The sequence below is a fragment of the Hippopotamus amphibius genome, chromosome 9 (genome assembly GCF_030028045.1).
Source record: "Hippopotamus amphibius kiboko isolate mHipAmp2 chromosome 9, mHipAmp2.hap2, whole genome shotgun sequence".
NCBI classification, from domain to species: domain Eukaryota; kingdom Metazoa; phylum Chordata; class Mammalia; order Artiodactyla; family Hippopotamidae; genus Hippopotamus; species Hippopotamus amphibius.
In genome coordinates, this window is record NC_080194.1 from 103686768 (window position 1) to 103713471 (window position 26704).

General features: G+C 43.3%; 1 protein-coding gene across 1 annotated transcript; it reads left to right on the forward strand.

The window, feature by feature from the left end:
* The first annotated feature begins 162 nt into the window (after positions 1-162).
* STAG3 (STAG3 cohesin complex component) lies at positions 163-26704 on the forward strand. Its single transcript, XM_057750671.1, has 33 exons — positions 163-338; positions 1457-1559; positions 1944-2060; positions 5991-6087; positions 6812-6888; positions 7176-7380; positions 7799-7950; positions 10929-11002; positions 11978-12101; positions 12589-12687; positions 12895-12974; positions 13306-13413; positions 13675-13789; positions 13951-14056; positions 14240-14343; positions 14586-14678; positions 14788-14877; positions 15138-15338; positions 15459-15529; positions 15636-15723; positions 16186-16266; positions 16354-16446; positions 16607-16775; positions 16899-17035; positions 17809-17910; positions 18428-18576; positions 18832-18960; positions 19051-19208; positions 23828-24002; positions 24247-24348; positions 24648-24726; positions 25762-25892; positions 26102-26704. Exons 1-33 carry the CDS (start codon positions 163-165, stop codon positions 26121-26123), a joined length of 3807 nt encoding a protein of 1268 aa, XP_057606654.1. The 3' UTR covers positions 26124-26704.

The window sequence follows — 26704 nt, forward strand, 5'->3', positions numbered from 1 at the left end:
GACGTCTAGTTGATCTACAGTGTGTTCTGCGTCTTATTTTTTGTGAGTCCCCTACTCCCCGAGTTCCAGAGCAGTTCCCTTGGAAAGAAGGGGGTTGTCGGGGCTGGGGATGGAGATGTGGTGGGGCCTTCCGCCTTCTCTCTCTCCCGCAGCTGGACCACCATGCCCACCCTGCGGTCGTCCTCCTCCCCCCGGCTCCATAGCTCCTCCTCCCCCAGCAGCGTGTCCTCCCCGCTGCGCAGAGCGGTGGGGGCTGGGCCGAGGAGCTTGTCTGCGTCTTCTAGTTCGTCTGTCGCCGTGCCCTGCGATGACAGGGACTCGGACCAGACTTCAGAGGGGTGAGTGGAGTTGTGCGCACCTTTTCCCGTTTTCATTTTGCACACGGGTAAAATGGCAATATGTGTGTGACTATGAAAAGATAGGAGATGCTGTACTGATTCAGAACAGGCTGGTTTTCGGCTGCCCTACGTGTTGGAGGCGTCAAGAATAATACATCCTGTTCTGAATCTATCATCCAACTTGTCTAAACCTTTCTTGAATACGTTTGTATGTTCAGCAGGGACAGCCTCCAGTGGGGGCACAGAGATGGGGGAAAAGGAAAAGAGTTCTTTATTTGTTGCCTGAAAACTAGTATATGTTTTTTAGTTGGTGTCCTCTGGTTCCTTTTTGGGGGGTTTTATAAATAGGTCCTTATCTGTTAGCATTTATGAGCTTATTCTGTGAAGGTAATGAGTATGTCTTGAGTTTTAAAAAAAAACCTTCCCAGGAAAAAAATAATCTCATACAAGGTCTGATTTATCCCCTGGTAATTTTTTTATTGAGGTATAGTTGATATACAATATTACATAACTTTCAGGTGTACCACATAATGATTCACAATTTTTAAAGGTTATACTTCATTATAGTTATAAAAATATCCCCTGGTAATTTTAACTGGTCTTTTCTGAATCATTTCTATTTGTCAGTGCTGCTGTTTGGCACCAGGTTGTATCTATTTTGTAAACTTAGCTGTAATCAGTAAGATGTGAATTTGCTGGAAGGGGTAAAATTTAACACCAGGCACATATTAATCTTCTGTTTGTGTGTTAGTAATACAGGACTTCTTGAGCCATTTTTCTCTACAGAGCAGTGATCTCCCTTACTGCTTACATGAATATTTTTTTTACATGAATATCTTTTGATTCTTTTATTCAGAGGGGATATTAGGAAAAGTTGTCCTTCACCTACCTCAGTTCCTCATTCTTCGTCTCCAGTGCTTTATTCAAGTGAAAATTTTCCTTTAAGATATTTCCCCTACTTCCTGGCAACAGTAAGCTCATCTTTTCTTAAAATCTGAATGTATTTTTCTCGTGGAGAGGGATGTACAGTTAGAGACAAAGAGAAATTATAATCCAGTTACCCTTTTATATGTAGGGACTAGGGTATTGTATCTAAGCAGAACTATGCTCTCTCATAGGGATAGTGAATCTTTGTCAGCTGGTGAAGGCAGTGACTTTGAAGACAGCTTGAGACGAAATGTGAAGAAGAGAGCAGCAAAACGACCACTCAAAACAACCCCAGTGAGTCAGTTTGTTTTTGAACTTGGTCTGGGAAGCAGGAAAGGAAAACCTAAAAGAGGTTCAGGTGATATGCTTGGTGAAAGGACAAGGCTTAAAGAGTGTTAAGGGACAGAAACAGAAAGAAGGCAGATTTTCAAGAGCAAAGAATAAGAGAAGAGGGTATTAGGGTGTAGAGGAACAGGAATGGAGCTAAGGGACTTTTAAAAGGAGAAGAGGCTAGAAATAATAATATTTACAATATAAAAATCAGTTATTTCTAGTCTGGGTAACTCAAACTCTGCTGTGGAATTGGCAGCTTAAGCTACCTGTGTGGTAATGATGAGACTGAGTGTTAATGTCACTTTCACTTTTTAAAAATATTCATGATCTCTTTATACTTACTAGGTGGCAAAACATCCAAAGAAGGGGTCCCGAATGGTACGGGCTCATGGTCAGAAAGAGTCAGAGCCACCGGCCAGTGATCTCTTTGATGCTGTGAAAGCTGCCAAAAGTGACATGCAGGTAAAACAGAGTGTCTCACCTTTGTTTCTTGATAGCATCTCGCTGCTTGTTGGGTGGAAAGATAAGCACACGTGTCTACTAACCTGATTTAATGTAGACATTTTAGTGAACGTAACCTGTATCAGGAAAGGCAGATGAGACCACAGAGTGAATCCTTGGAGTGATGTAAAGGGGATCTTACACGAGAGGGAATGTTCCTTTTGTAATACTATCACAGAACAAGATAGATTTTGCCTTTATTGATTGATGGAGGAGGCAAGGAGAGGCATTGGGTAATCTAGAGAAGCAGCTTGGATTTGAGTGGCAACTTGTTCACCCCTGTCACTTTGTAGCTCCACTTTGACAAATATACCTGATTCTTTTTCCCTCCCCACATATCTTTTTCCTTTTCTCACATTTCTTGTTTAAAAATTTTATTGTAATTCTGTTATCATCAAAAAATGTATAATGTATTAAAAAAATGTTTTTTTCAGTGATAATCCAGGCCTCTAGCCCCAGCGCAAGAGATGAAATGTTAATGGTGCTGTAGAGACCCTTGTGTATCTTCCCCCGCCTCTACTCCCCCAATCCCCTCACCACCCAGAGATAACTACTAAAATGAATTTTCTGTTAACCATTCCCTTGTCTTTCATTATAATTTTATCACCAATGAATGTGTTCCTTAATTTAGGTGAATGAATCATTCTTTAGTCTTCTGTGACATAATTATTTCAGTTGTTTGAGATTCACCCATGTTGATGTATAAGGTGGATTTTTATAGTTTTTAGAAATATCTAAAATTTTCAAACATTTTTATTTTTGTTATTGATTTCTAACTTTATGGCATTGTAGTTAGAAAATGTGGCCTTTGAAACTTACAGTGATTAACTTTATGACCTAGTCAGTTTCTAAAACTGTTGTACATGTGCTTGAAGAGGTTGTGTTTTTCAGTTGTTGGGCAGTGTTCTCTTGGGTGAGATAAAAAATGTTAAATGTGATACTGCTTTGATACTTCTACTGGTTTGGGGGTGAGGTTTTTTATGTTGTCTGTTTGAGATATCAGTTACAGAGAAAGGTGTGTTAAAATCCATGAAGGTGACTTTTTCAGTTACTCCTTTTGTATTCATTCCCATCTTTGCCTTCAATATTTTGAGGCTTTGTTTCCTGGTAAATCATATCTTTTGTTATGTACTGACACTCCTTTATCTTCTTTAACACAAAAAAATTTCATGTTACTATATCTAAAGTAGCTTTATTTATATCTACACTAGCCTTGTATCTATTCCTGTCATTTTAGTGTCAATCTTTTTATGTATGTTTGGAGTCTGTCTCCTGCATACAGCATATGTCTGTATTATCTTCCTTAATCCATCCATTCTACCAGTCTCTCCTTTAATAGGAGAGATCCATTTACATTCATTGTCACTACTGATATATTTCAGTTTATTTCTACCATTTTATGTGCTTTTGCTTTATCTTGTCTTTTCTGTTTCACTTTCTCCTTCACTTTCTTTCTTTTGAATTTCTATCTCCTATAAGAACCTAAGCACATTTTAATTCCAATTGGACCTTCAAGCTTACACGCGGTTTGGTTTGGTTTGGTTTTTGGTGCAACGCATGGCCTGTGGGATCTTAGTTCCCTGACCAGGGATCAAACCCGTGCCCCTTGCAGTGGAAGAGTGGAGTCCTAACCACTGGACCACCAGGGAATTCCCCTTATGTGCTGTTTGTTGTGCAGTATTTTAGTTCTGTCCTTACCTCCTCTCCTAACCAATTCGATGTCATTGTTTTATTTTTTTATTTTTATTTTTTATAAATTTATTTATTTATTGGTTGCATTGGGTCTTCGTTACTGCACACGGGCTTTCTCTAGTTGCGGTGAGTGGGGGGCTACTCTTTATTGTGGTGCGAGGGCTGGCTTCTCTTGTTGCGGAGCACGGGCTCTAGGCACAAGAGCTTCAGTAGTGGCATCGCACAGGCTCAATAGTTGTGGCACACAGGCTTAGTTGCTCTGTGGCATGTGGGATCTTCCTGGACCAGGGCTCGAATCTGTGTCCCCTGCATTGCCAGGTGGATTCTTAACCACTGCGGCACCTAGGAAGTCCCTAGACATCATTGTTTTAAATAATGTTTGTTTATACTTGCCTACATATTTATCATTTTCTTTGTTCATCATTTCCTTTCAGCTGTCAGATCTTACACACAGAATCATTCTCTTGCTCTCCAAAGTTTACCTTTAAAAATTTCTTTTAGAGTTTATTAACAAACTCAGTTTTTTGCTTATATAAAATGTCTTTTACTCTTGTTCTTGTAAGATTGTTTGCTGAGTATCAAATTCTAAGATGACTTTTTTTCTCTCAGCACATTGAAAAGATTATTCCACTGCCTTCAACTTCCCATCTTGCTACTAAAAGTCAGCTCTCAGTCCAAGCACTGTCTAATACAACAGTTTGTAATGTTGGAGTTGTCTGTATCACTGTTGTCTGGTACAGTATCCACCAGCCACACATGGATTTTGGAAATGTGGCTGGTGTGGCTGAGGAACTACATTTTTAACGTGTATTTGATTTAATTTAAGAATCACATATGGCTAGGGGCTAATGTACTTGTGCACATCTGACTTGTAAATGTTTTTGTTTATAAATGTTAAATGCATATCCTTTGTGTATTTTTTTTTTTTTTTTGCTTTGACAGTTTTCAAGACTTCTTTGTTTTTGTGTTCTAATGTATTATAGGATGTTCAGAGGTTTAAATTTTTTTTTTGTGCTTGAGATCCATTAGGTTCCAGGCTCTGAGCTCTGGTGTCTTTCAACAACTATGGAAAATTCTCTTCAAACATTGCCTCTTTCTCATTCTGTTTATCCACTTCTGGAATTCAGTTAGACATCATTAGAAGTTCTCACTCTATTCTCCATATTTTAATAGCTTTTTCATTATTTCTGTTTGTTTCTCTGGGCTGCATTTTGGATAATTTCTTTGACTTAATCTTCAGCTTCACTCATGTTTTGCTGTCCAACCTGCTTTTAATCCATTCATTGAAGTTTCAAGTTTTATTTATTATATTTTGCACGTATACAAATTTTCAAAATTAATTGTTCTTTGATTGTGTTTTCAAACTTCTCTTTTACTTATTTAATCATAGAGACAATAATTTTATAATCTATGATAATTTCAGTGTCTGAAGCCTGTGAATATAATTCTACTGTCTGTTTTTCTGCTAATTATTACTTTCAATGCCTTGTTTCTTTCGTAGGTTTTACTGTGAGCCATTCATTTTCCATGGAGCTCTATGTGTTGGGATTATTTGGGGCCTGGGTTGAGGATGGGTTGTTAAGAGAGTGAGGCCTATGTTTGCTTCTGGTGGTTAAGTGGGGACACTCCAGAATCACTTTTAATTAAATTATCTGATTGAGATTATTTTGATTGTATAGGTAATGTGGATCTGAACTGCAAATCCAGATATGGAAACTGGCTCATGGTTATGAATTCTCAAGGGACAATTCTTTTTTCCCTCTACCCCACACTAAGGTCATAACAAGATAGTTTTCTTGCTATCCCCATCTGACCTATAGGTTTATTCCTCATTCTTGCTTTCATGAGGGTATGACTCTTTGTAGGAGCCTCCTTTTGGACTACTCGTTTTGGAAGCCCTTTAGGCTCTGTTTCCTATGCTCTACATTCCGTGCAGCCACCTGGACAGAAAGTTACGGTTCCCAGGGTTTAATAGACCCCTCAGAGCAAAAGTCAGCTTGCTTATCTCCCAGAATTGCTACCTTCGCTTCATTTTTGGCTTGTATGGAATTCTACTTTTCATTCTAGTTTAGCCATACATTTTAAAAGATGTTTTTAATATCTTAATCAGAAGTTTAGATGCTTCAGTTAGGAAGCTTATACAGAATTTCTAGTCTGTCATATTGCCAGAAATAGAAATCATCCACATTGTTTTCCTAGTCTTTGGTAGATGAGTGGCTGGATAGCTACAAGCAAGACCAGGATGCAGGATTCCTGGAGCTCGTTAACTTTTTCATCCGGTCTTGTGGATGTAAAGGTGAGGAAACTCCTACCCTTTAATAATCCCCAGCCTTTGCTCCTATATTGTAAAACTTTTCTCCATTTAGGTAAGTAGGATTAGGCATTTCCTAAATAAAGGGAGAGGGTAAAGCATAAGAAAATTTCACTCATTTCACTAGTATCAACTACATTGTTGGTTGGTAAATAGGGAAGCGATCCAGTAAGGAAATGTATTGGTTTGGAGACAAGACCACTTGGAGAAGAATAATCATGCTAGTATGATGACATGATGTTTATAGATTTGGAAGTGGACCATCAGACTTTTCCTTTTTCTAAATGAATTAATTTTTTATTTCATTATTCCTTGTTTCTCAGCCACTTCATCTCATATTTCTCCACCGAAGCTATGGGCCCCCAGGTCCCCAGAGGCCATTACCTCATTTATTGGGGCAGATAGTCTTATGAGACTGCAGGTTGTATTACAAGGATCTGGCATAGTTTTCTTGCTTTCTTTGTTTTTTGATTGTTTGGAATATTTTTTTTAACTGTAGTTTTCCACCGTTTGATTCCCTTGGGTTTTCTAGAGAGGTTGCCTTATAGCAGGTACTCAGGTGGTAGCAGATTTATGACTAGGATTCAGATCTTCTGATTCCCCACCTAAGCTCTTTTCAGTATATTTCCTAGCTCATCTTCAAATGTATATGTAAATGGTCATGGTGTCCTGTTATTTTCCTTCTAAGTACCTCATCTCCATTCCTCAGGCACTGTGACCTCTGAGGTGTTCAAGAAGATGTCCAACTCGGAGATCATCCGGCACCTAACAGAGCAGTTTAATGAGGTGGAGGAAGACAACCCAAGATCCTCTTGCTACTTTTATTTCAAAATACAAGGCCCATTATCCTCTTCTTTCTGATTCTGGCAAATAGGATAGCTTTTGGAAGGGGGGGTTTAATCTCTTATGGGAGAAAAAGGGGCCTATACACATTATCTGAATATGCCTGTAGAATTGAGAATGAGGTATAAGAAATACATTTTTACGAATACTATTGGGTTTTGACGCCCAGTCCCTGTGATTTGGTAGACCTGGTAATAACTTTCCCATTCTTCTTATAAACTGTCCTGTAGGACTCAGGAGACTATCCTCTGATAGCTCCAGGCCCATCCTGGAAAAAGTTCCAGGGTAGCTTCTGTGAATTTGTGAGGACATTGGTCTGTCAGTGCCAGTATAGCCTCCTCTATGATGGCTTCCCTATGGACAACCTCATCTCTCTGCTCACTGGCCTCTCAGACTCCCAAGTCCGTGCCTTCCGTCATACTAGCACCCTGGCTGGTAAGCAGTCACTTTTACTCTGTAAATGTTCTTTTGAGAATTGGTAGAACTTTCCTCTGTTTTCCAGTCCTGGATCTTCTTTCCTACCTGCGTTCTAGCTCTTTACTTCAAGGTCATGCTTCGTTTATCCTGAACCTCCACCCAGTTTTTCACTAGTGGAATTGTAAAAATGGGTGGATCACAGTTACAATTTCCAGCCTTTCTTGTCTTTCTCTCCACTGGGAATATGCTAAGGATTAAAAGAAGCCCGAAAGAGGGAGAGAAAAAATCCACTCCAGAACAGTGAGTCTTAGGATTTTAGGGTCACCCTGCTCTAGCTTTTCTTTTTCACTGCCCTTTATTTCCTTCTTTTTTGAACCTACCCTCCCTCCTCTCACTTAAGTAATGATCTCCTTATCTTGTTTTTACTGGCTCAAAGCCATGAAGCTGATGACCTCCCTGGTAAGAGTTGCCCTCCAACTGAGTCTGCACAAGGACAACAATCAGCGTCAGTACGAGGCTGAACGAAACAAGGGGCCAGGACAGAGAGCACCTGAGCGACTGGAGAGCCTGTTGGAGAAACGCAAAGAGGTGGAAAGTGTTCCTTGCCTTTCCCTCCTCACCTGGCTTCCACCACAGCTGCTGCAGCCCACCTTATCAGTCCCCAAGCCTCTCTCTGCTAAGGCACAGGCCCCCAGGCAAATTTTCAGATCACGAATAATGGAGTCTGGCAATAGTTTAATAGACCCATCCTGTCAGAGGTCATTGCATGCTCACCTTGTTTCTGGGGTGTGGGCTCAATAGAGCATTTCTAGTTTAAAGTAAACGTTAAAGTTCTCTGTAATTCCACTTTTGCTCAGTTTCCTTTGTCTGCATTCATTGTTACAGATGTTTAAGCATTGTGCCTGCATCTTGTGCAAGGGTTAAGCGTTGACTTTCTTGTCAGGTGTACAGTATGCAGGTTACCATAGTAGTACTGAAGGCCAACCACTGATGCTGGAGGCCAAGTTTTCACAGGCCTTTCAGTCACTCTTGGGTTTAAATTATGTTTCAATTAGCTACTAGCTTCATGGCCTTATGTAACCTCTAAGCTTCAGTTTCCTTTCCTTGAAGAAGGGGCTAGTTTTTTTTTTGTTTTTTGTTTTTAATTTATTTATTTATTATTTTTGGGGGGGTACACCAAGTTCAATCATCTGTTTTTATATACATATCCCCATATTCCCTCCCTCCCTTGACTCCCCCCCATCCTCCCTCGAGTCCCCCCCACCCTCCCCATCCCAGTCCTCTAAGGCATCTTCCATCATCGAGTCGAACTCAAAGGGGCTAGTTCTTTTTGTGAAGATTAAATGAGATGAGTAATTGCATAGCTGGGCACATAGTAGGTACTTGCTTTGTTTCCTTTTAAACTTGAAGAAGACCGCTGAGGACGTAAACCCCAACAAAATCTTTTACACTGATTAAACCTTAAAACAGCTGTGTCTATCATGAGACCAACAGTGATTTCCCCCTCATTCCCTCTAAGTATTTGAGACCTCCCCCACCATGAGGTTGGCAGAACTCACCATGTCTGACTGTGCCAATTGACTGTTTTCCATCTCTCACTGAAGATCTCTTCCATGCTAAATTAGAGAAAGATCTATATTTCCCTGATTCTCTTTTGCTATTTTCCCTGTCAGTATGAGCTTAAACCTTACATGTATTAGGTCTGTCTCAAATCTTAAACTATGTATGCTAGTGTGCCTGTTTCATTTGGACTTCTCTGGGCTCTTGCTTCATCAGCTATCATTCCACATTTTATCTTTAACCTTTTCCTCCCCATTGTTTTCCTCTCTCCATTTATAAATGTATATAAGCCCTTGAATCTATCATTCATTCTCCTATATGAGCTACTCCATTTCTATCCTTCCTTTTAGTATTTTCCTTACTTCCTTAATATCCAACTGAGTTCTTTTCGCTACCTAGCTTCTGTCCCCATTTTTTTCTTTCAAATTATTCTCTCCAAACCAGTGACTTGTTAATTCCTATAGCCAATGGTCTTTTTTTCAGTCTCCCTTTTTGACTTCTGTAGAATTTGGTACTGATGACCCATCTTTCCTCCTTTCTTCCCTCCCTCTCTTTCTTTTTCCTTTAAATACGAAAAATTTCAAACATTCAGAAAAATAGATGCACTGGTAGGATGAACACCACATACCGATTATCTAGATTTAACAACTAATATTTCACTGTATATGTGTCGTCTCTTTTTTTGCTATTTTATAGTAAATCATGGACATACTAGTATTTCACTCTAAAGACTTAAGTATGTCATCTAAAAAATTACATGTTCCTACATAATCCCAATACTATTTTCATATCCAAAAATATTAACAATAATTCCCTAATATTTTCTAATCCCAATTCATAGTTAAAATTTTCCATTTGTCCCCAGAATACCTTTTATATCTGGTTAATTCTAGCCAGGATTTAATTAAGGACTATGCATTACATTTGGTTGTTGTGTTTCTTAATTCTCTTTTTAATCTTATACAGAGTCTCTGCCCCCCCCCCCAATTTTCACCCAGTATATTGATTTATTGAAGAGTTGGGTCAATTATCTCAAAGAATGTTTCTTATAATTCTGCTTCCTTGTTTTCTGTTATTCATCTAATCTAGGGTTTTTCAACAATGGCCTTTAGCGGAGCTGTCCAGACATTACAGGATGTTTAGGAGCATCCCTCTCCTCTGTCCACTAGGTGGCAGAGTACCTTCCCAGACCATGACAACCAAAAGTGTCTTTGGACATTGCTGAGTGTTGCCTGGGAACCCCCAGTTGAGAACCACTGATCTAATCTCTTCCTTCTCTTTTTTTGTTAGTTCCACTTCTTTTGTTAAACAAACTGCATTTATTAAAAAATTTTCCCCAGTTGTTGTTAGTCACAACGTGTAATTACCAGCTAAGGCTTCTGAATAGCCAAAGATAGTCAAAATAACAAAACACAGAAAGGATATTATTTTTACCAAACACAAAGAAATCTCTGAGGCATTAGTTGACTATGCAGCTTCTTCCAGAATTAGAACGTTTAACCCTTTTCTATTCTGATAACTTATTGGCTGTGTTTTCTTTTTCTTTGCTTTTGACTAATGAGTTTAATTACTTTCATTTGCAAACTCCACCCTTCTCATCAACTTTGTATTTTAGATATATCTATTGACTGCCTGATTTCACCGGGCTATCCACCATCACAAGTGGATGAGTAGGTGATATTCTTTTCCAAGATACCTAATCCATACTCTAAAGGGAAAGGGAGAGTTAGAGGCCTGTAACTTTCATACCTTATTATAGATGTATATTTCTCATGTGGGGAAAAAAGTGATTTGGGGAGATACAAGTATTATGAACATGTGGGAAATAAAGCCAAATGTCCTGAAAATTAAAAAAATTAGAAGGGTTAAAAGGGAACATAGGATACCAGAGGTTCAGACTGTGTCCTGTAATTAATAGGAAGTAGGTGGATGTCATACTTATATTTTTGTGGCTTTATACTATTGAGGGGACAAGAGAGATTGATCTGTTCCTCCCTGTCCTCCAGCTCCAAGAGCATCAAGAGGAAATTGAAGGAATGATGAATGCCCTCTTCAGGGGTGTCTTTGTACATCGGTACAGGTGAGTTATTGGGCTCCTCTCATTGAAGCAGCTGGTCCTTGTTTATGCAGTCTGTAGAAGTGACAAGGTCTCCTCCAAACCTTGAGTTATCTGGTTAGTCCCAAAGTTACTGCAGCTGAGGCAAAAACTCTAACAACAGAGGTTCCAAATTAGGTTTAGTTTATCCCTGCCTACAGATGATCATGTAAACTCTTCTGGGAGAAGAGATAAGAGGGTAAGTCATTGCTGAGCATTCTTCTGCTCCAGCTTTGCCCAAGACCTCCCCTCCCCATTTTCCTGGGGCTTGAGCCTTGAGAGGACGAGAGGAGAGAGCCAAAAGGCAGGGCCTTTCGGACAGTGTACAGCTCGGCGAGCCTTTTCCTAGCCCACTTCACTGTGCCTTTCATTGTGCTAAAGGCAGGGGAGTTTTATACTGGGTAAAGAACTGGTAGAATTCAGTTGAATATCAGTATCTGTGTCTCATTCTTACCTAGATTTCAACCTCTACTTTTCCAGAGCCCTTCAGCTTTCCAGAACCCTTTAATCTTTTCTTGAAGTGGAATCAAAACACACACATGGATATATTGTACAACACGGGGAATATAGCTTATATTTTATAGTAACTATAAGTGAGATATAACCTTTAAAATTATGAATCACTGTGTTGAACCTGAAACTTATATAATATTGTACGTTAACTGTACCTCACACACACACGTGCGGTTTGGTGTGTGTGTGTGTGTGTGTGTAACTTTAAATTCCAAAATCAGTTTTTAAAAGGGGCATGGAGGATAAGTTCAACTATTTTATAGGCTGGCTACAGAAAGTAAGTATTCACTTTTTTATATATTGTATTTACATTGGAAGAACGAAATGAAAGGCCTAGTACCTGATGTTTAGTCAAGGAAGTAGATTCTCTTGTAACAAAGAGATATCTGGTAGGATGGAAAGTGAGTTTGGAGAGAAGGTAATAAGGGTCAATTTCTCTCTGCCTAGGGATGTCCTTCCTGAGATCCGTGCTATCTGCATCGAGGAGATTGGGTCTTGGATGCAAAGCTACAGTACCTCTTTCCTCACTGACAGCTATTTAAAATATATTGGCTGGACCCTGCATGATAAGGTGAGAGTTGAGTCATTCCTTTTCCCTGCCCTAGGATTCTTCAGCTTTTCCTGGTCCTACCACTTTGGTGTTTCACCAGTGATCAGTGATAAACTCATCAAGACACTGAACCTCGGAACTCCCCCAGTATTGGGGAGGGTAGGATAAGTTAGGAGAGAGAAAGTTATTTCTAGGAGATTAAATGCCTCAAAATCACAGTTGAGGGAAGAAAGACTTTCTCTGTGAAAAGGCAAGAAAGTTATTGACAGGGTGGTAATACAGTTCTAGGGTGGTAGCCAAGAGATCCTTTTCATTATGCTTGCTAAGTTCTGTTGTGATCCTTTTGGATTTTAAGTGAGATGGCAGCTGTTCATTGTCTCTCAGACATCTCAGAGGCCTCAATACAGAGGACACCCAGGCCCAGAATGAGTAATCTGAAAGGGAAGTATGGAGGCCCAGTGGGGGTAAATAGAGGAGGAGTCGGTTGTATTTCCATTCTCCTCAATAGCATCGAGAAGTCCGTCTGAAGTGCGTGAAGGCTCTAAAAGGGCTGTATGGCAACCGAGACTTGACTGCACGCCTGGAGCTCTTCACCAGCCGCTTTAAGGTAAAATCGGGACAGTGCTCCCATGTTTGGTTCTGTCTGTGGTTCCCATTTCCCCACCTCATATTTGCATGTCTATTGCTTTTATATACCCATAGATATCCCAGTATCTGCTTCTACACCCCCTCTGTAGGAATCCCTCAAATTCTAAGAGAATGGTGTTTTGGGATGGATACATTGAGGTATTTAGCGATGTTCTCCTTCCTGCAGGACCGGATGGTTTCCATGGTCATGGACCGAGAGTATGACGTGGCAGTGGAGGCCGTCAGGTTACTAACACTTATCCTTAAGTGAGTCCTGGGAAGTGGAGAGGCAAGCATCTCAGACTTACCTTTTCAGCATCAGACAGGCCCTTCCAGAGTCCTATCCTTCCACCGATTGTAGGTTGACTCTTGTTTACGTACAGGTTGAAAGACAGAGGTCATTTCTGAGTTGGAAGGTCTCCAGGGGGGAAATTTCCTAGCTTCTCTAACTCTACATATCCCTCTGTCTTCTACTCTTCCATTTGAAAGTTCTTTGTGAGTTAATCTTTGTTGGTTTTGCCTTTTTTGTTTCTAGCCTTAGTTGTGCTGCAGGACAGCATCCATATCCACCTGCTCATTCTGCTTTTTCTCCTGGCAGGAACATGGAAGGGGTGCTGACAGATGCAGACTGTGAGAGCATCTACCCTGTTGTGTATGCCTCTAACAGAGCCCTGGCCTCTGCTGCAGGGGAGTTTCTGTACTGGAAGTGAGTGGGGCTCCTTTCATTTGTTCCTTTAACACCATCCTCTTGTTTTCTGTCCATATCTGCTACTGCTCTTAGGGGCTCCCCATACCTATAAAGTCTCCCTTGGGGTCTCCTTCTCTTCTCAACTGCTTGGGGCTTTCCTTAGCTCTGCGCCTCTTTTTCCTTTAATCCTCTCCTTGGACTGTTTCTTTCTTCCATGCTAACTATTGCACTTCTTACTTCCTCCCGTGCTGTGCCCTTCCCCTGTGTCCCTTTTACCAGGCTCTTCTACCCTGAGTGCGAAACAAGAACGGTGGGTGGGAGAGAGCGACGCCGGAGTCCACACACCCAGAGGACTTTCTTCCACCTTCTGCTGTCCTTTTTTGTGGAGAGTGAGGTGACGTATGGAAAGGAGCTGTTGGGCTGTTGTGCGTAAGACCTGTGGATAGAGAAGGATGGGAGCTGGCACTGCAGGAAGGAGAGAAATGTTCATTAGTAGCCACTTCCTAGGGTTTTAACATGTGGCTTCAGTAACATAACATCTGCCTTCTTCCACAGCTCCATGACCATGCTGCATACTTAGTAGACAGCCTGTGGGACTGTGCAGGGCCTCAGCTGAAGGACTGGGAGAGTCTGACGAGCCTGCTGCTGGAGAAGGACCAGAGTGTGTGCCACCTGGTAGTCAGGGGAGGGCACCTCTCACCTCCTAGTAGGAAACCAGGAGAGATTTCTCTCCTGACACCCATAGGTGTCATGGGTAGTCAGGGCGGTGGGAGGGAGTGGGGTCTTTGGAGCTGGAGGGTGGCTAATCTGTGATTCTGTATTTTCCATCCTCCTGCCAACTCAGACCTGGGCGATGTACAGGAGAGCACGCTGATAGAAATCCTTGTGTCCAGTGTCCGGCAAGCTTCAGAGGGTCACCCGCCTGTGGGGCGGGTCACGGGGAGGAAGGTATGGCCTGGGGGGTGGGGTCTGTTGGTTAGCAATATTAAATCTAGGCAAGTATTGTCTGTCTTTATCCTCAAGTCTTAGGTTAGGCTGCTCCTTCCTCTGCCCCTCAAAGAATTCCATTTACGGAAAAAGAAGTCTGAAGGGAGCTGCTGTGTTTTCCTTCCTGGGGAGATAAGGCTGTTGGGCAGAGGAATACACCTACACATGCCTTTCCGCCTACCCCCAAATGATTCTAATTCCAGTGCTTAACCCCCAAAGAACGTAAGATTCAAGCCGACGACAAGGTGAAGCTGACTGAGCATCTCATCCCCCTGCTTCCCCAGCTCCTGGCCAAGGTAGACGTGCCCCACCGCTCAGCCTCTGGGAGTGAGCGGGTGGAAGGAAGTGGCCTCCAAGTTAGCAGTATAGCAAGTAATAAGTAGACTTCCCTCTCAATCACCACAGTTCTCAGCTGATGCAGAGAAGGTTGCTCCCCTGCTGCAGCTTCTCAACTACTTTGACCTGAACATCTACTGCACCAGGCGCTTGGAGAAAGTGAGGAGAGAGGAGGATACGTTCCCTATATCTTGCTGCTTTCGTCCTAGGGTCAAAGGTTCTACTGCCAGTATCCGGTTTTTTCAAGAACCTGGATTCCAGAAAAACCAATAAGCCTTCCCTTTCTTAGGCATCTTATCCTTGACGTTTAATGCTTTCAACCCTATTTCTTTCCTCCGCCCACCCCCCAGTCCCCTCAGGAGGAGTTACCCTCCCCAGCTCCCCACAACACTGTCTTCTCCCACCTTCTTCTCTCTCAGCACTTGGAACTGCTCCTGCAGCAGCTCCAGGAGGTGGTGGTGAAGCACGCGGAGCCAACAGTGCTTGAGGCTGGTGCTCACGCTCTCTATCTGCTCTGCAATCCTGAGTTCACCTTCTTCAGCCGGGTGGACTTTGCCCGCAGCCAGCTGGTGGATCTGCTGACTGACCGCTTCCAGCAGGAGCTTGAAGAGCTGCTGCAGGTGGGAAGTGGGGCTGCATGATGGGACACCCCAGACTTGTGTGGGAGAGGCCGCAAGATGGGGACGTGAATCTGTTGAGTTCCTGGGAAAATCCCACTGTGGACCTTCTTTCTTCCTCAGTTGTCCTTCCTAGATGAGGATGAGGTCTATAGTATGGCAGCCACTCTGAAGCGCCTCTCTGCCTTCTACAAGTGAGCAGCTCTCCTCCTGCTCCCTCTTCTATTTCTGGTGGTGTCTGTGGGGTTGATTCCTCTCATTATGTTCAGTGTAACATTTCCATCTCCCACCTCTCCAAAGTGCCCATGACCTAACCCGCTGGGAGCTCTACGAGCCCTGCTACCGGCTCCTCCGGAAGGCTGTGGACACGGGAGAGGTTCCTCACCAGGCAAGTGGACATGATGTTGGAGATGTGGAGGCAGGAGAGGAGTTTTAAGGGCCCCATGTCCTAGGTGGTCACCTTGCAGGTGGTTCAAGTCCCAGGGTTGTGGAGTGGATGAGAGATCTCGATCATGTGTGACGTTCCTTCCATCCCACTCTTGAAAGGTGAATGTACTTTCCAGCACCTGAAAACAGCTATTCTTTCTGGTTTCTGGTGAGCCAAGGATAATATCGAGGGATTCTAGGAGACTAAACTAGGGAGAGGTGGCATTCCTACTCAGGAGAGAATCCTCTGAAGATTGTCCAGAGTCAGTTTTTTCCACCAGAAAAGGGATTGAGTCTCTGCTAATCTCATTTTCTCTCTTCTTGTCTGCTTTTTTCTTTCTTCTGTCCTTTATGTGCATCCGTCTGTCTCTCTCTCTCCCCCTTACTCTCCTGACCCTCACGTTGTAACATTTGGTTGTTACAGGTGACCCTGCCAGCCTTGACTCTAGTCTATTTTTCCATTCTCTGGACACTAACGCACATTTCTGGATCAGGTGCTTCCCAGGTGAACATGGGTCTGAGTCAGGGGGACGGGAATGGAGGAGCCTGTGTCTTCCTTCATTCCTCCCCACTGAAGCCATTGTCTCCACAGAAGGAGCTGTTGAATTTGAAGGGCAGGATGGTAGCCTTCTGCGAACTCTGCCAGAATTGCCTCTCAGATGTGGATCCCGAGATCCAGGAGCAGGTGAGCATTCACTCAAGTGAGCATACGTCAAGGACGCAAGTCGTCACCCTGCCCCTGCCCTGTGGTCTGAGGAAACCCTGTTCTGACGGGAAATTAGCAGTGTAATTTCTATCTTGGTCAATATTCTGTCCTTTTTAAGCAGTTTTTTTTCCCCTGACAGGCTTTTGTCTTGTTAAGTGATCTGCTTCTCATCTTCAGCCCTCAGATGATTGTAGGGGGACGAGAGTTCCTTAGACCTCTTGTCTTTATTCCTGAAGCCACTCTCCAGTCTGAGCTAGCCAGCTTCCTCATGGACCATGTCTTCATCCAGCCTGGAGAACCGGGCAGTGGTACAGAGGCTCTATACCTGGGGCTCAGGAAGGATTTGGGGGCTGGGCCTGCCTCAGGCATATAGGACGGGAGGCCTGAATCTGTGATTCTGATATTTCTGTTCTGCACTTGATGTGAACCAGGTCATTCCCAGGAGGATCATTTACAGATAGAGCAACTGCATCAGCGGCGCCGCCTCCTGGCTGGGTTCTGCAAGCTCTTGCTTTATGGGGTGCTGGAGATGGACGCGGCCTCAGATGTTTTCAAACACTACAACAAGGTACAGCAAGGCGGCAAGCTGAGCACGGCCATGGCTGCAGATGCTGCAGCACTACAGAAAGGAGGGTTGGGAAGGTGATGGTATCAGGCTTAAAGAAGAAGCAGGGGGGAAGGCCAATAGTTTGAATAAAGGGGCAAAGAAAAGAGACTTAGTAATAAATAATTATGGAGAAAAACTTGTTAGGAGGCAGAAATTCACTGGAGGGAAAATATCTTATTCTTCCTGTCCAGAAATCTTTTTTTTTCTGTAAACCTAGTCTGTGGAATGGGGTAATGTAAGAAGGGAAGAAAAAGAATGGAAGGGGTTCAGTCCTCACAAGATACCTAAATATGTACCTCAGTTTCCTCAACCCACCCTTGTGTTTATTTCTGTTTATTGAGTGCGTACTATCCCAGGCACTAAGGACACCTCAGTGAACAAAACAATCAACAGTTCCTGCTTCCTGGAGCTTCTGTTCTAATGGGGAGAGACAGAGTGAAGGCTTCACTGCTGGGTGACAATGGGCTCTGGCAAGCTTACTACCCTTCTTCTCCAAGAAATGGGCTCAGGGCAGAGTTATTTCCCTTATTTGTTTGCCTACACTGTGATTTCTTTGAGGCTTTGTGCCTATTGGTTAGAGATGTCATCTAGTATGAGTCGTTTTATGCTTAGGTTCACATTTCCCTACCTAAAGCCTTTTTGGAAGGAGATATGGTTAAGGCTGTGATGAAAGAAATAAAACAGAAGTCTTTTCCTGTGGTCAAACATTATCTTCTCCACTTCCTTTCTGTCAGTTTTACAATGACTATGGTGACATTATCAAAGAAACATTAACTAGAGCGAGGCAAATTGACCGAAGTCACTGTTCCCGAATCCTGCTGCTGAGCCTCAAGCAGGTATGCCCTTCTGACTAGAGTGCCTCAGACTTGACGTGCCCTTCCTGCAGCCCACCCCCAGCCGTTTAGAATGTGAGATCCTTCAGAGCGGGAAGTTTCTAACGTATTTTGACTTTATTTCACATGACAGTCTCCTTCATAACCAGTAGACCTGTAAAAAGCACTTTTTTAACTGGGTAGTTTCTACCCTAACCCCATAGAAACCCCACGTCACTTAGGACACAGGAGCAGCAACAATAAAGGGATAGGGAATTCCTCATTTTTTCTGTGGTCTGTTCTCTTGCAACCCCTTCAGTTACTAGAGACATTTTTATTCATTGTTACAGAGCAGGGTGAAGTCTTTCTCTGCCACAAGGGAGTCAGGAATAGGGTTAGTGTCCTGGGGGAAAGAAAGAATACAAATAGCATATGGTGTCCCAAGTCCTTTATAATTTCTGGGCAGAGAAGGGATCACTGTACATCCTTGTTTCTATCTTGTTCCTCCTTTTCCCAAACGTGCCATGTTTCCTGGACACAGTTATACACAGAACTGCTGCAGGAACAGGGGCCCCAGGGCCTGAATGAGCTTCCAGCCTTCATCGAGATGAGGGATTTGGCCAGGAGGTTTGCCTTGAGCTTTGGACCCCAGCAGCTACAGAACCGTGACCTTGTGGTCATGCTACACAAGTAAGGAAGTATTGGTTGGAAAGCAGGGTACTTGAATCTTCCTAAGAGGGCTGAGCCAGAGGCTGTGTACAGGGAGGGCTGGGAGTGAGGTCTCAGAGGGAGTGAAAGCATGTTGAGGAGTCACAATAGAGTTGGTGAGCAGGTATCCTTGGGAAACAAGTGGGTCCAGGGGAGGAAGCACTTGAACAGGATGCCTCAGCTCTGGGAGGGAAGTGGGAAGGAACTGTCTTCCTAAAATGATTCTGCTCATCCAAGGGAAGGCATCAAGTTCTCCTTGTCTGAGCTTCCTCCAGCTGGCTCCTCCAGTCAGCCCCCAAATCTGGCATTCCTGGAGCTCCTTTCAGAGTTTTCCCCCCGACTCTTCCATCAGGATAAGCAGCTGCTGTAAGTAAGGGGGTGGGTGGATAAAGATGTGGGTTAGAGAAGAGGAGTGTGGTGAGGGCCTGTGACCTCTCCATCCCACCTCTTTCTTAGACTGTCCTACTTGGAAAAGTGTCTGCAGCGTGTCTCTCAGGCACCTGGCTGTCCCTGGGGTCCAGTCACCACCTATTGCCACTCCCTCAGCCCTGTAGAGAACACAGCAGAGGCCAGCCCTCAGGGCTACCCCCGCTCCAAGAAGAGACGCGTTGAAGGTAAAGTGCTGTGAATGTGGGTGTCAGGGTGCTCAGTGCTACTTCCTTGATCACCATTACCTAGATAAGCAGCATATGGTCCTTTGCCTCCTTCAGACTCTTTCATTCGGTCAAATAAGTATTTCATTGAGCACCTGCTATCATTAAGGGTACTCATTTTCTTCAGTGTTTATCTAGCCAACTGAAAATAGCAAACTTGTATGAAAAGTTAAATAGAAAGTAATGGTAAAACCGAAGATTGCACTAAGAAATCTGTGCTTTTAGGATGCCCCTCCTTGACATCTTATATTCCATTATTTTCCAGTTTTTGAAGATATTTATACAACCTTCATGATTTATTTATTTTATTTATTTATTTTTGGCTGCGTTGGGTCTTTGTTGCTGTATATGGGCTTTCTCTAGTTGTGGAGAACGGGACCACCTCTTTGCTGTGGTGTGTGGGCTTCTTAGTGCAGTGGCTTCTCTTGTTGCGGAGCACAGGCTCTTTTTGCTGCAACTACTGAAGCCTAGGTGCCCACGCTTCAGTAGTTACAGCATGAGGGCTCAGTAGTTGTGGTGCATGGGCCCAGTTGTTCCACGGCATGTGGATCTTCCCGGACCAGGGATCAAACCTGTGTCCCCTGCGTTGGCAGGTGGATTCTTAACCACTGTGCCACCAGGGAAGTCCCTCTTCATGATTTTTTAATCTTCACATCACTACCTATCTTATAATTTACCTAAGTTTTTTTTCTTTAAACTGATTTTTTTCAGTATAGTCTCATAAGTAATAATAACCCAGAGATCACAAGTTTGAGGTGTTAGTGTTTTCTAGTGTACATTTTAAAATATTAGTAGTCATTCCCCATTCTCCCCATTCTCCCATTTCCCCAGCCTAGCAGTATAACTAATCTACTTGCTGTTTCTGGGTTCACCTATTCTAGACATTCTGTTTAAATGGAATCATACAGTATGTGGCCTTGTGTGTCATTTTTTACTGAGCATCATGTTTTCAAGGTTCATCCATACTTAGCATTTATCAGTACCTCATAACTTTTCATGGCCAAATAATATTACATTGGTATGGGTATGCTGTATTTTATTTATTCGTCAGTTAATTGACATTTAGGTTGTTTCCGCTTTCTGTTATGGATAGTGCTGCTGTGAACATTCATGTGTAAGTTTTTGTGTGGATGTAGGTTTTCACTTCTCTTGAGATATACCCAGGAATGAAATTGATGGATCATATGGTAAGCCTATGTGTAACTTTATGAGGAACTACCAAACTGTTTTCCAGAGTGCCTACATCATTTTACAATCCTAACAGCAATGCATGAGGGCCCCATTTTCTCTACGTTCATGCCAGCACTCGTTATTGTCTTTTTTTATCTATCTCCTTGTGGCTATGAATTGGTATCTCATTCACTGTAGTTTAAATTTACATTTCCCTAAGGACTAATGCTGTTGAGCATCTTTTCACATATTTATTGGCTATTTGTCTGTCTTCTTCCGAGAAATGTCTATTTAAATCCTTTACTCATTTCATAATTGAGATTTCTTTTTATTGTTGAGTTCTTTATATATTCTAGATAAGTCCCTTATCATATATATGATATAGAAAAATTTTCTCCCATTCTGTGGGTTGCCTTTTCATTTTCTTGATGGTGTCCTTTGAAATTCAAAAGTTCTTCATTTTGATGAAATTCAGTGTATCTATGTTTTTGTTGTTTGTGCTTTTGATGTCATATCTTAAACTATTGCCTAATCTAAAGTCACAAAGATTTATTCCTGTGTTTTCTTCTAAGAGTTTCCTAGTTTTAGCTAAAATGTATTGGTCTGTGATCCATTTTGAGTTAACTTTTTGTGTGTGGTGTGAGGTAGGGTGTGAATTCTTTTTAATGTCTTCTGTATACCACCTAAAATTATCCTTCATACCACCAGGAAACTTTTTTTTTTTTGAAACTCTGCTTTTAATCAGTAAACTAATAAATATTTGTAAAGGACCTGCTATATGCAAGATACTGTGTTAGGTGTTTTAGAGGCCATGAAGGATTGGCAAGCAGCTTACCATCTAATAGAAAAGGAAGAAAATATATTTATAGAAAATCTGAGTTATGAAGTCTCCAGTAAGTGATAACTTCCCAAAGGTTTGACAGAGGAATGCTACAGAATTCAGGGAAGGAAGGTATCTTTTTTTAATTAGTTAATTTCTTTATTGGCTGCGTTGGGTCTTCATTGCTGCGCAGGTTTTCTTTAGTTGCGGGGAGCCGGGGCTACTCTTCCTTGCAGTGCATGGGCTTCTCATTGCAGTGGCTTCTCTTGTTGCAGAACACAGGCTCTAGGCACATGGGTTTCACTAGTTGTGGCTTTCAGGCTCTAGAGCACGGGTTCAGTATTTGTGGCACCTGGGCTTAGTTGCCCCGTGGCATGTGGAATCTTCCTGGACCAGGGCTTGAACCTGTGTCCCTTGCATTGGCAGGCGGATTGTTAACCACTTCGCCACCAGGGAAGCCCAGAAGGTATCTTTTTTAAGTTTAGTTGATCTATGAAGGCTTTATCAAGAAGATGGGATTTAAGCTGGATCTTGAAAAATGGGTAAGATTTATTTATATAAGCCGAACAGAGGAAGAGTGAGTATCATGGGCTAGCAGAATAGCACAAGCAAAACAGAAAGGTAGGCATTTGCCAAAGTTCATAGATGTATAGATTGGTTTGTCGAAAATAGGGTTTGTAAAGATTAGTTCCATTGTTCGTTCAGCAGGTACTTAGCACCTTGTGCTCAATTGTGCTGGGAATACAGCAGTGAACTTTCTTTCGGATAGTGTCAGATAGTGATGCCTGCTGTGGAAGAGGATGGGAAAGTACTGGTGAGGTGTGGGTATTGCAATCTTATAAACAGTGATCCAGGGAAAGCCTTGCAGAGAACATGAATGCAGGGCAAAAAAAAAAAAAAGGTGCCCAGTGTGTATATCAGAATAGCAGACAAGAGGGTGCAGCCAGTCCAGAGGCTGTGGTGGGGGTGTGTCTGGCATGTTAAAGGAACAGCAAGAAGGCCAGTATTGCTGAATGGAGATTGTAGGAGTCCAAAGCCAGTAAAAGTTCTGGCTTTTACCCAGAGTGAAATGGGTAAACATTGGAGGATTTGAGCAGAGGAGTGACAGAATGTGCCTTATATTTTAAGGTGCTCCTTCTGGCTGCTATGTTGAGAACTGACTGATGGAGAGGCTGGGGTTGAAGCCAAGAAACAGGTGAAGAGGCTGCTGTAGGGGCCCAGACAGGAGATGAGAGTGGGTGAACTGGGGAAGCAGTGGATGTGGTGAGAAGTGGCCACATTCTGGACATTATTTCCGAGATATCACCAATAGGACCTCATAATAAGAAAGAATGTAAGATACAAGAAAGAATGGAGTTGAGGAGGACTCCAAGGATTTTGGCCTGACAGTTGAAAGGATGTAGTTGATAGCAAATGAGATGGGGAAGGCTGTGAGTGAGAAGTGAGACTAGGGCTTTCGTATGAGCCGTGTTACTACAGGTGGAGATGTTGGACAGACAGAAATTTGGAGTACGAGGGGTGGAGGCGGGAGGCAGAAGCTTGAGTTAGGTGTGGAAGTTGGTACTTGAAGTTGTGAACCTGAATGGCTAAGGAAGCCAGTGAAGTTGGAGATAAGGAGAGGTCCCAGGGCTGAATCCTTGGACATGAAACCAATGATGATAGGTGGCAGAGATTAGGAGTCATGTGGGGGCTCAAGGTCTATTTTCTGGGAACACAAGCTCATGGATATGGCTCTTGCTTGTTTTGGTAGCTCTCTGCTTAAATCAGAGCAGCTCCCTCTCCAGTTACTGGTTTCAGTGTACAAACAAGGCTGTGGGGAGGGAGGGTAATGGTATGAATATTTACAGTTGACAAATACTAATATCAATTTGACTTATGTTTTAAAATAGCAATTACCTAGGTTTTCTAAGACATTTTGGGGTTCTTTCTCCTCCTCTACCTTCCTAGGTCTCTGCAAGAGAGAGCCCTTAATATGCGGGTGAGTCAAAAATTATCTTCACTCTGGTTATATTAAAACTTCTGTTAAAACTACAGCCAGTGTGCAGATAATTTTTAATCACCCTCGTATTTTGAGCCCCAGGTCTTCCACTTACCTTTTGTATTAGAACTATGCTCACATTGTGGTCATCTCATTTTTTCTGGCTTTTATCCAGAAAAATGACCCTCCCCATTACTCTCCCATTCTTCCTGTTTCTCCTTAACCCTCATGCTTCCTCCCTAGTTTCAGTTTTCTCGCTACAGAAATCTTGAATAGGGTCTCAGAAGTCTTCATTGATTAACTGAGGCCTCTCAATCTTAGGGACTCTAACCCTCTCTCACATTCGTGTTTGTATGTTACTGTTTATTTGTGGAACATATGTCTCTTTCCATCTTGTTTTCTAAGCTGTGTAATGAGTTTTTCTTGGACAAGTCCTCAATACAATTCTATAAGCCTTACCATTTTTAGTCATGTCATAATGAGACCATCTAGGTTTTCCACTCCTTTCTTTCGTAATTTTTCCTTACCAAATCCTGAGCAGGTCTTGAAAAACTAAAAGTGTCTGTGGTGATACCTGGTCTACAGCTAACATGTGCCTCTGCTGCTTTGCAGACCCCTCCAGGCAGCACAGAAGGGACATCTCAGCATCACAGGAGGAAAGCCTACAACTGAGCAGTATCCCACCCACACCCACCCTCACCTCAACAGCTGTGAAAAGTCGGCAGCCCCTGGGGGGATTGGAAGAGATGGAAGAAGGCAGCGGCTCAGAATTGGCATTTACCCAAGGGTGCGACCCCGGGAGAGCCCAGCTGTGATGTCCCAATTTGGCGTCTGGTTATTTCTGTTGTTCCCTCCTACAGACCCCCTCATTGTCTGGTTCTTCTCTGGTTCTTTCCCCTTTTTTTAGCGTTACATTTTCTCTTTTTCCCTCCACTCTGAGCTTTTTTCTGACTTTAATGTTGGCCACTTTATCTCCTCTTTTTACCATTTATTTTTATCCCTTGTCACTGATCCAACTTCATTCCCAACAGCCAGCCCCTTTTAGGTGCCCAGAGGTCAAGGTCCTCGAGTCCACAGCATTTCCAGACTCCACTCAACCCTTCGGGTCCTGGGCTGGGCAACCGGCTGACCCGGTGAGCTTTTCTCATGATCTTCTGTCTTCACTTCATATCTGTCACCCATTGTGAGGGGATTCTCCCCTTAGCAGTGCTTCCATACTGGTGCCTTTTGGACTTGTTTTAACCATGGAACACTTCCAGTATAATGTGGAGCCCTAGTATGTAAAATGGGATATAAGTAGAGCTGCTCTGATTGAAACAGGAGTGGGAATCTGGAGCTGTGGGCTGCTTACTGTCCACCCTGTTCCTCTGGGGTGCTTCTGAGAAACTCTCAGGGATCCTTGAAAACCTCTACTCTTTGCCACTGCTTCAAGGCTCAGCCTGATGGAAGAGGATGAAGAAGAAGTAGAAATTCAGGATGACTCAAGTGAAGAGTGGCAAGGTGCAGGCAAGGTGAGTTTATCCAATAGTCCCTTCTCCCTCTAGAACTAGAAGCAGATGTGAGGGAGAGAAACTAGAGTGATTCTTCTCTATCCTGATGATGCCTTGTCCCTGAAAGCTGCCCAAGACGTTTTGAAAGAGTCACAGGGTAAAGGAGGGTTTGTTAGTTGCTGTTCACTTTGCTTGGACTTTACCTTTTTAAGGAAATAGGGGGAAAAATTTAAATACCAAAAGGGACTCTAATAGCACTCCCACTCTCAATCCGCATGTAAGTATTTTGCCTCTCAGTCTCCTAAGAATTAAAGGGAGTTCTAGAGCTAGAGACGGAAGGTCACCCAGTCCAACCTCACAGCCTGTTCAGCAAGTCTCTTCATAACACACGCACACAGGCACAGCTGACCTTCCTTCCTCTCTCCTTAGAGGGATGCCCAGTCCCTCTTCCTCCACTCACTCCATTTTCTACCCTTGCCTGCCTGCTTCCTCGGGAGGATATACTGCCAGTTCAGTAGGAAGAGTATGGAATTTGAGTGAGGTAACATAAGAGTCCTCAGTTCTCCCACTTTATCAAGTTAGCTCCTTAACTCCTCTCAGCCCCCTCATCTTGAAAATGGACCTTTTACACGAAATACAAAGTGAAGGCACCTTATGAACAGAAAAGGATTGTGTGTCTGTTGCTGTTCTGCTCCCTTCTCTGCTCTTTGAGGGAGGGAGAAAGGACACAGTAGAGCAGGGGAGTGGAGGTCTTGTGCTCAAAGGGTAAACCAGATGATGTGTTCAACCCAGAGACTAGACAGCAAAGCCTCTATTAGTCTTTCCTAAAGTCCCCTCAGGAAAAACCCTATTCTCTGGTTCCAAAGCTGAACAAATTTAAGGGTCTCAGTTGGCAGGCCAGGAGAGGAGGCACTTCTCTGATGACTCTGACCCTGCTGCCCACTTTGACTTTGCTCCTTTTCCTTCCCTAAGTGCTTCAGAGACCTCCCACAGCCTCGAGCTTGTCACATGAGACTGGAAATGCACCTTTCTGACTTTTGACCCCATTCTCTCTAGCAGTCTTCTCCCAGTGAGCATGGGCTGGACCTCTTAGATTCTGCAGAGCTGAACATTGAGGTGAGCGTCCCCAAAACAGACTGTGGAAGGCAGGCTAAGAGGAGTCGTGCATCCTTGGGAGATGCTGGCAGGTAACCCATGTGCCTGTCAAGTAGGTGGAAAGAAAGGCCATAGCCCCTGGCCTGCTGTCTCAGCTGCCTTGGGGCTGTAGGAGTACCCTGAGGGAGGGGTGGTTTAGGAAGAGAATGAGAGTTGTCATCTGGAGGCCCTTGCAGTCATGTCTTTGCCCTTTGGTATGTTGTTAGGTCTCTGTATTTTACTTTCATCTTTCTCATTACAGGATTTCTGATGTGATCCTATGACCCTCCCCCATCTTCACTCCCCACCTCCATGACATGACCACTTGGAAAAGGCTGACAGGAGATGGAGCGAAAGGAATTATTATTTCCCCACCCCTGGTCTCTGAGGGGAAGGAGAGGTGGGCTGGGCCTTTCTAACCTGACCTTTCTCTGATGATGCTAGGATAGAGCTGTCATAAGCCCCTTGTCCTTCCTGATGCATCGTGGCTCTGTCCCTCTGTTTGAGCAGAGTGCCTATTTTCTGTTGTTTGGAGGGGTGGGGGCTTCACCTCAGTATTGGAGAGGGGCACTGTCTGCCTGTGTTGAGTGGAAGGAGCCCATTCGTTTTTCTGTATTTTGGGAACATCTTTCCTAGCCTCTTTTGTGCCCTACTGATTAGCTCAATAAACGTGTTTGAGTCAGTTCCAGGGTTGGCTTGAGATTGTTAAACTGATGGAGGTCAGGTTCTTTGCTGGAGTCTTAAGCAGCTCTGCCTAGCCCTGTGGTCCCATGTACAGGGGCTCGCATTGCACACCTCCCGCCCAGGTGCTTTGTATGCTGGCTCTCAGGGATGTATTGCTTAGTAAGTGGGAGACTAGCCTTTG

What these genes read in the sequence shown, in the direction of transcription:
- STAG3 (XM_057750671.1), top strand. Translation starts at nt 163, where the DNA reads ATGCCCACCCTGCGGTCGTCCTCCTCCCCCCGGCTCCATAGCTCCTCC. An exon ending in CTGCCAAAAGTGACATGCAG is followed by an intron (nt 2,061 to 5,990) that starts GTAAAACAGAGT and finishes TTGTTTTCCTAG; the next exon opens with TCTTTGGTAGATGAGTGGCT. An exon ending in TGCTGCTGAGCCTCAAGCAG is followed by an intron (nt 17,911 to 18,427) that starts GTATGCCCTTCT and finishes TCCTGGACACAG; the next exon opens with TTATACACAGAACTGCTGCA.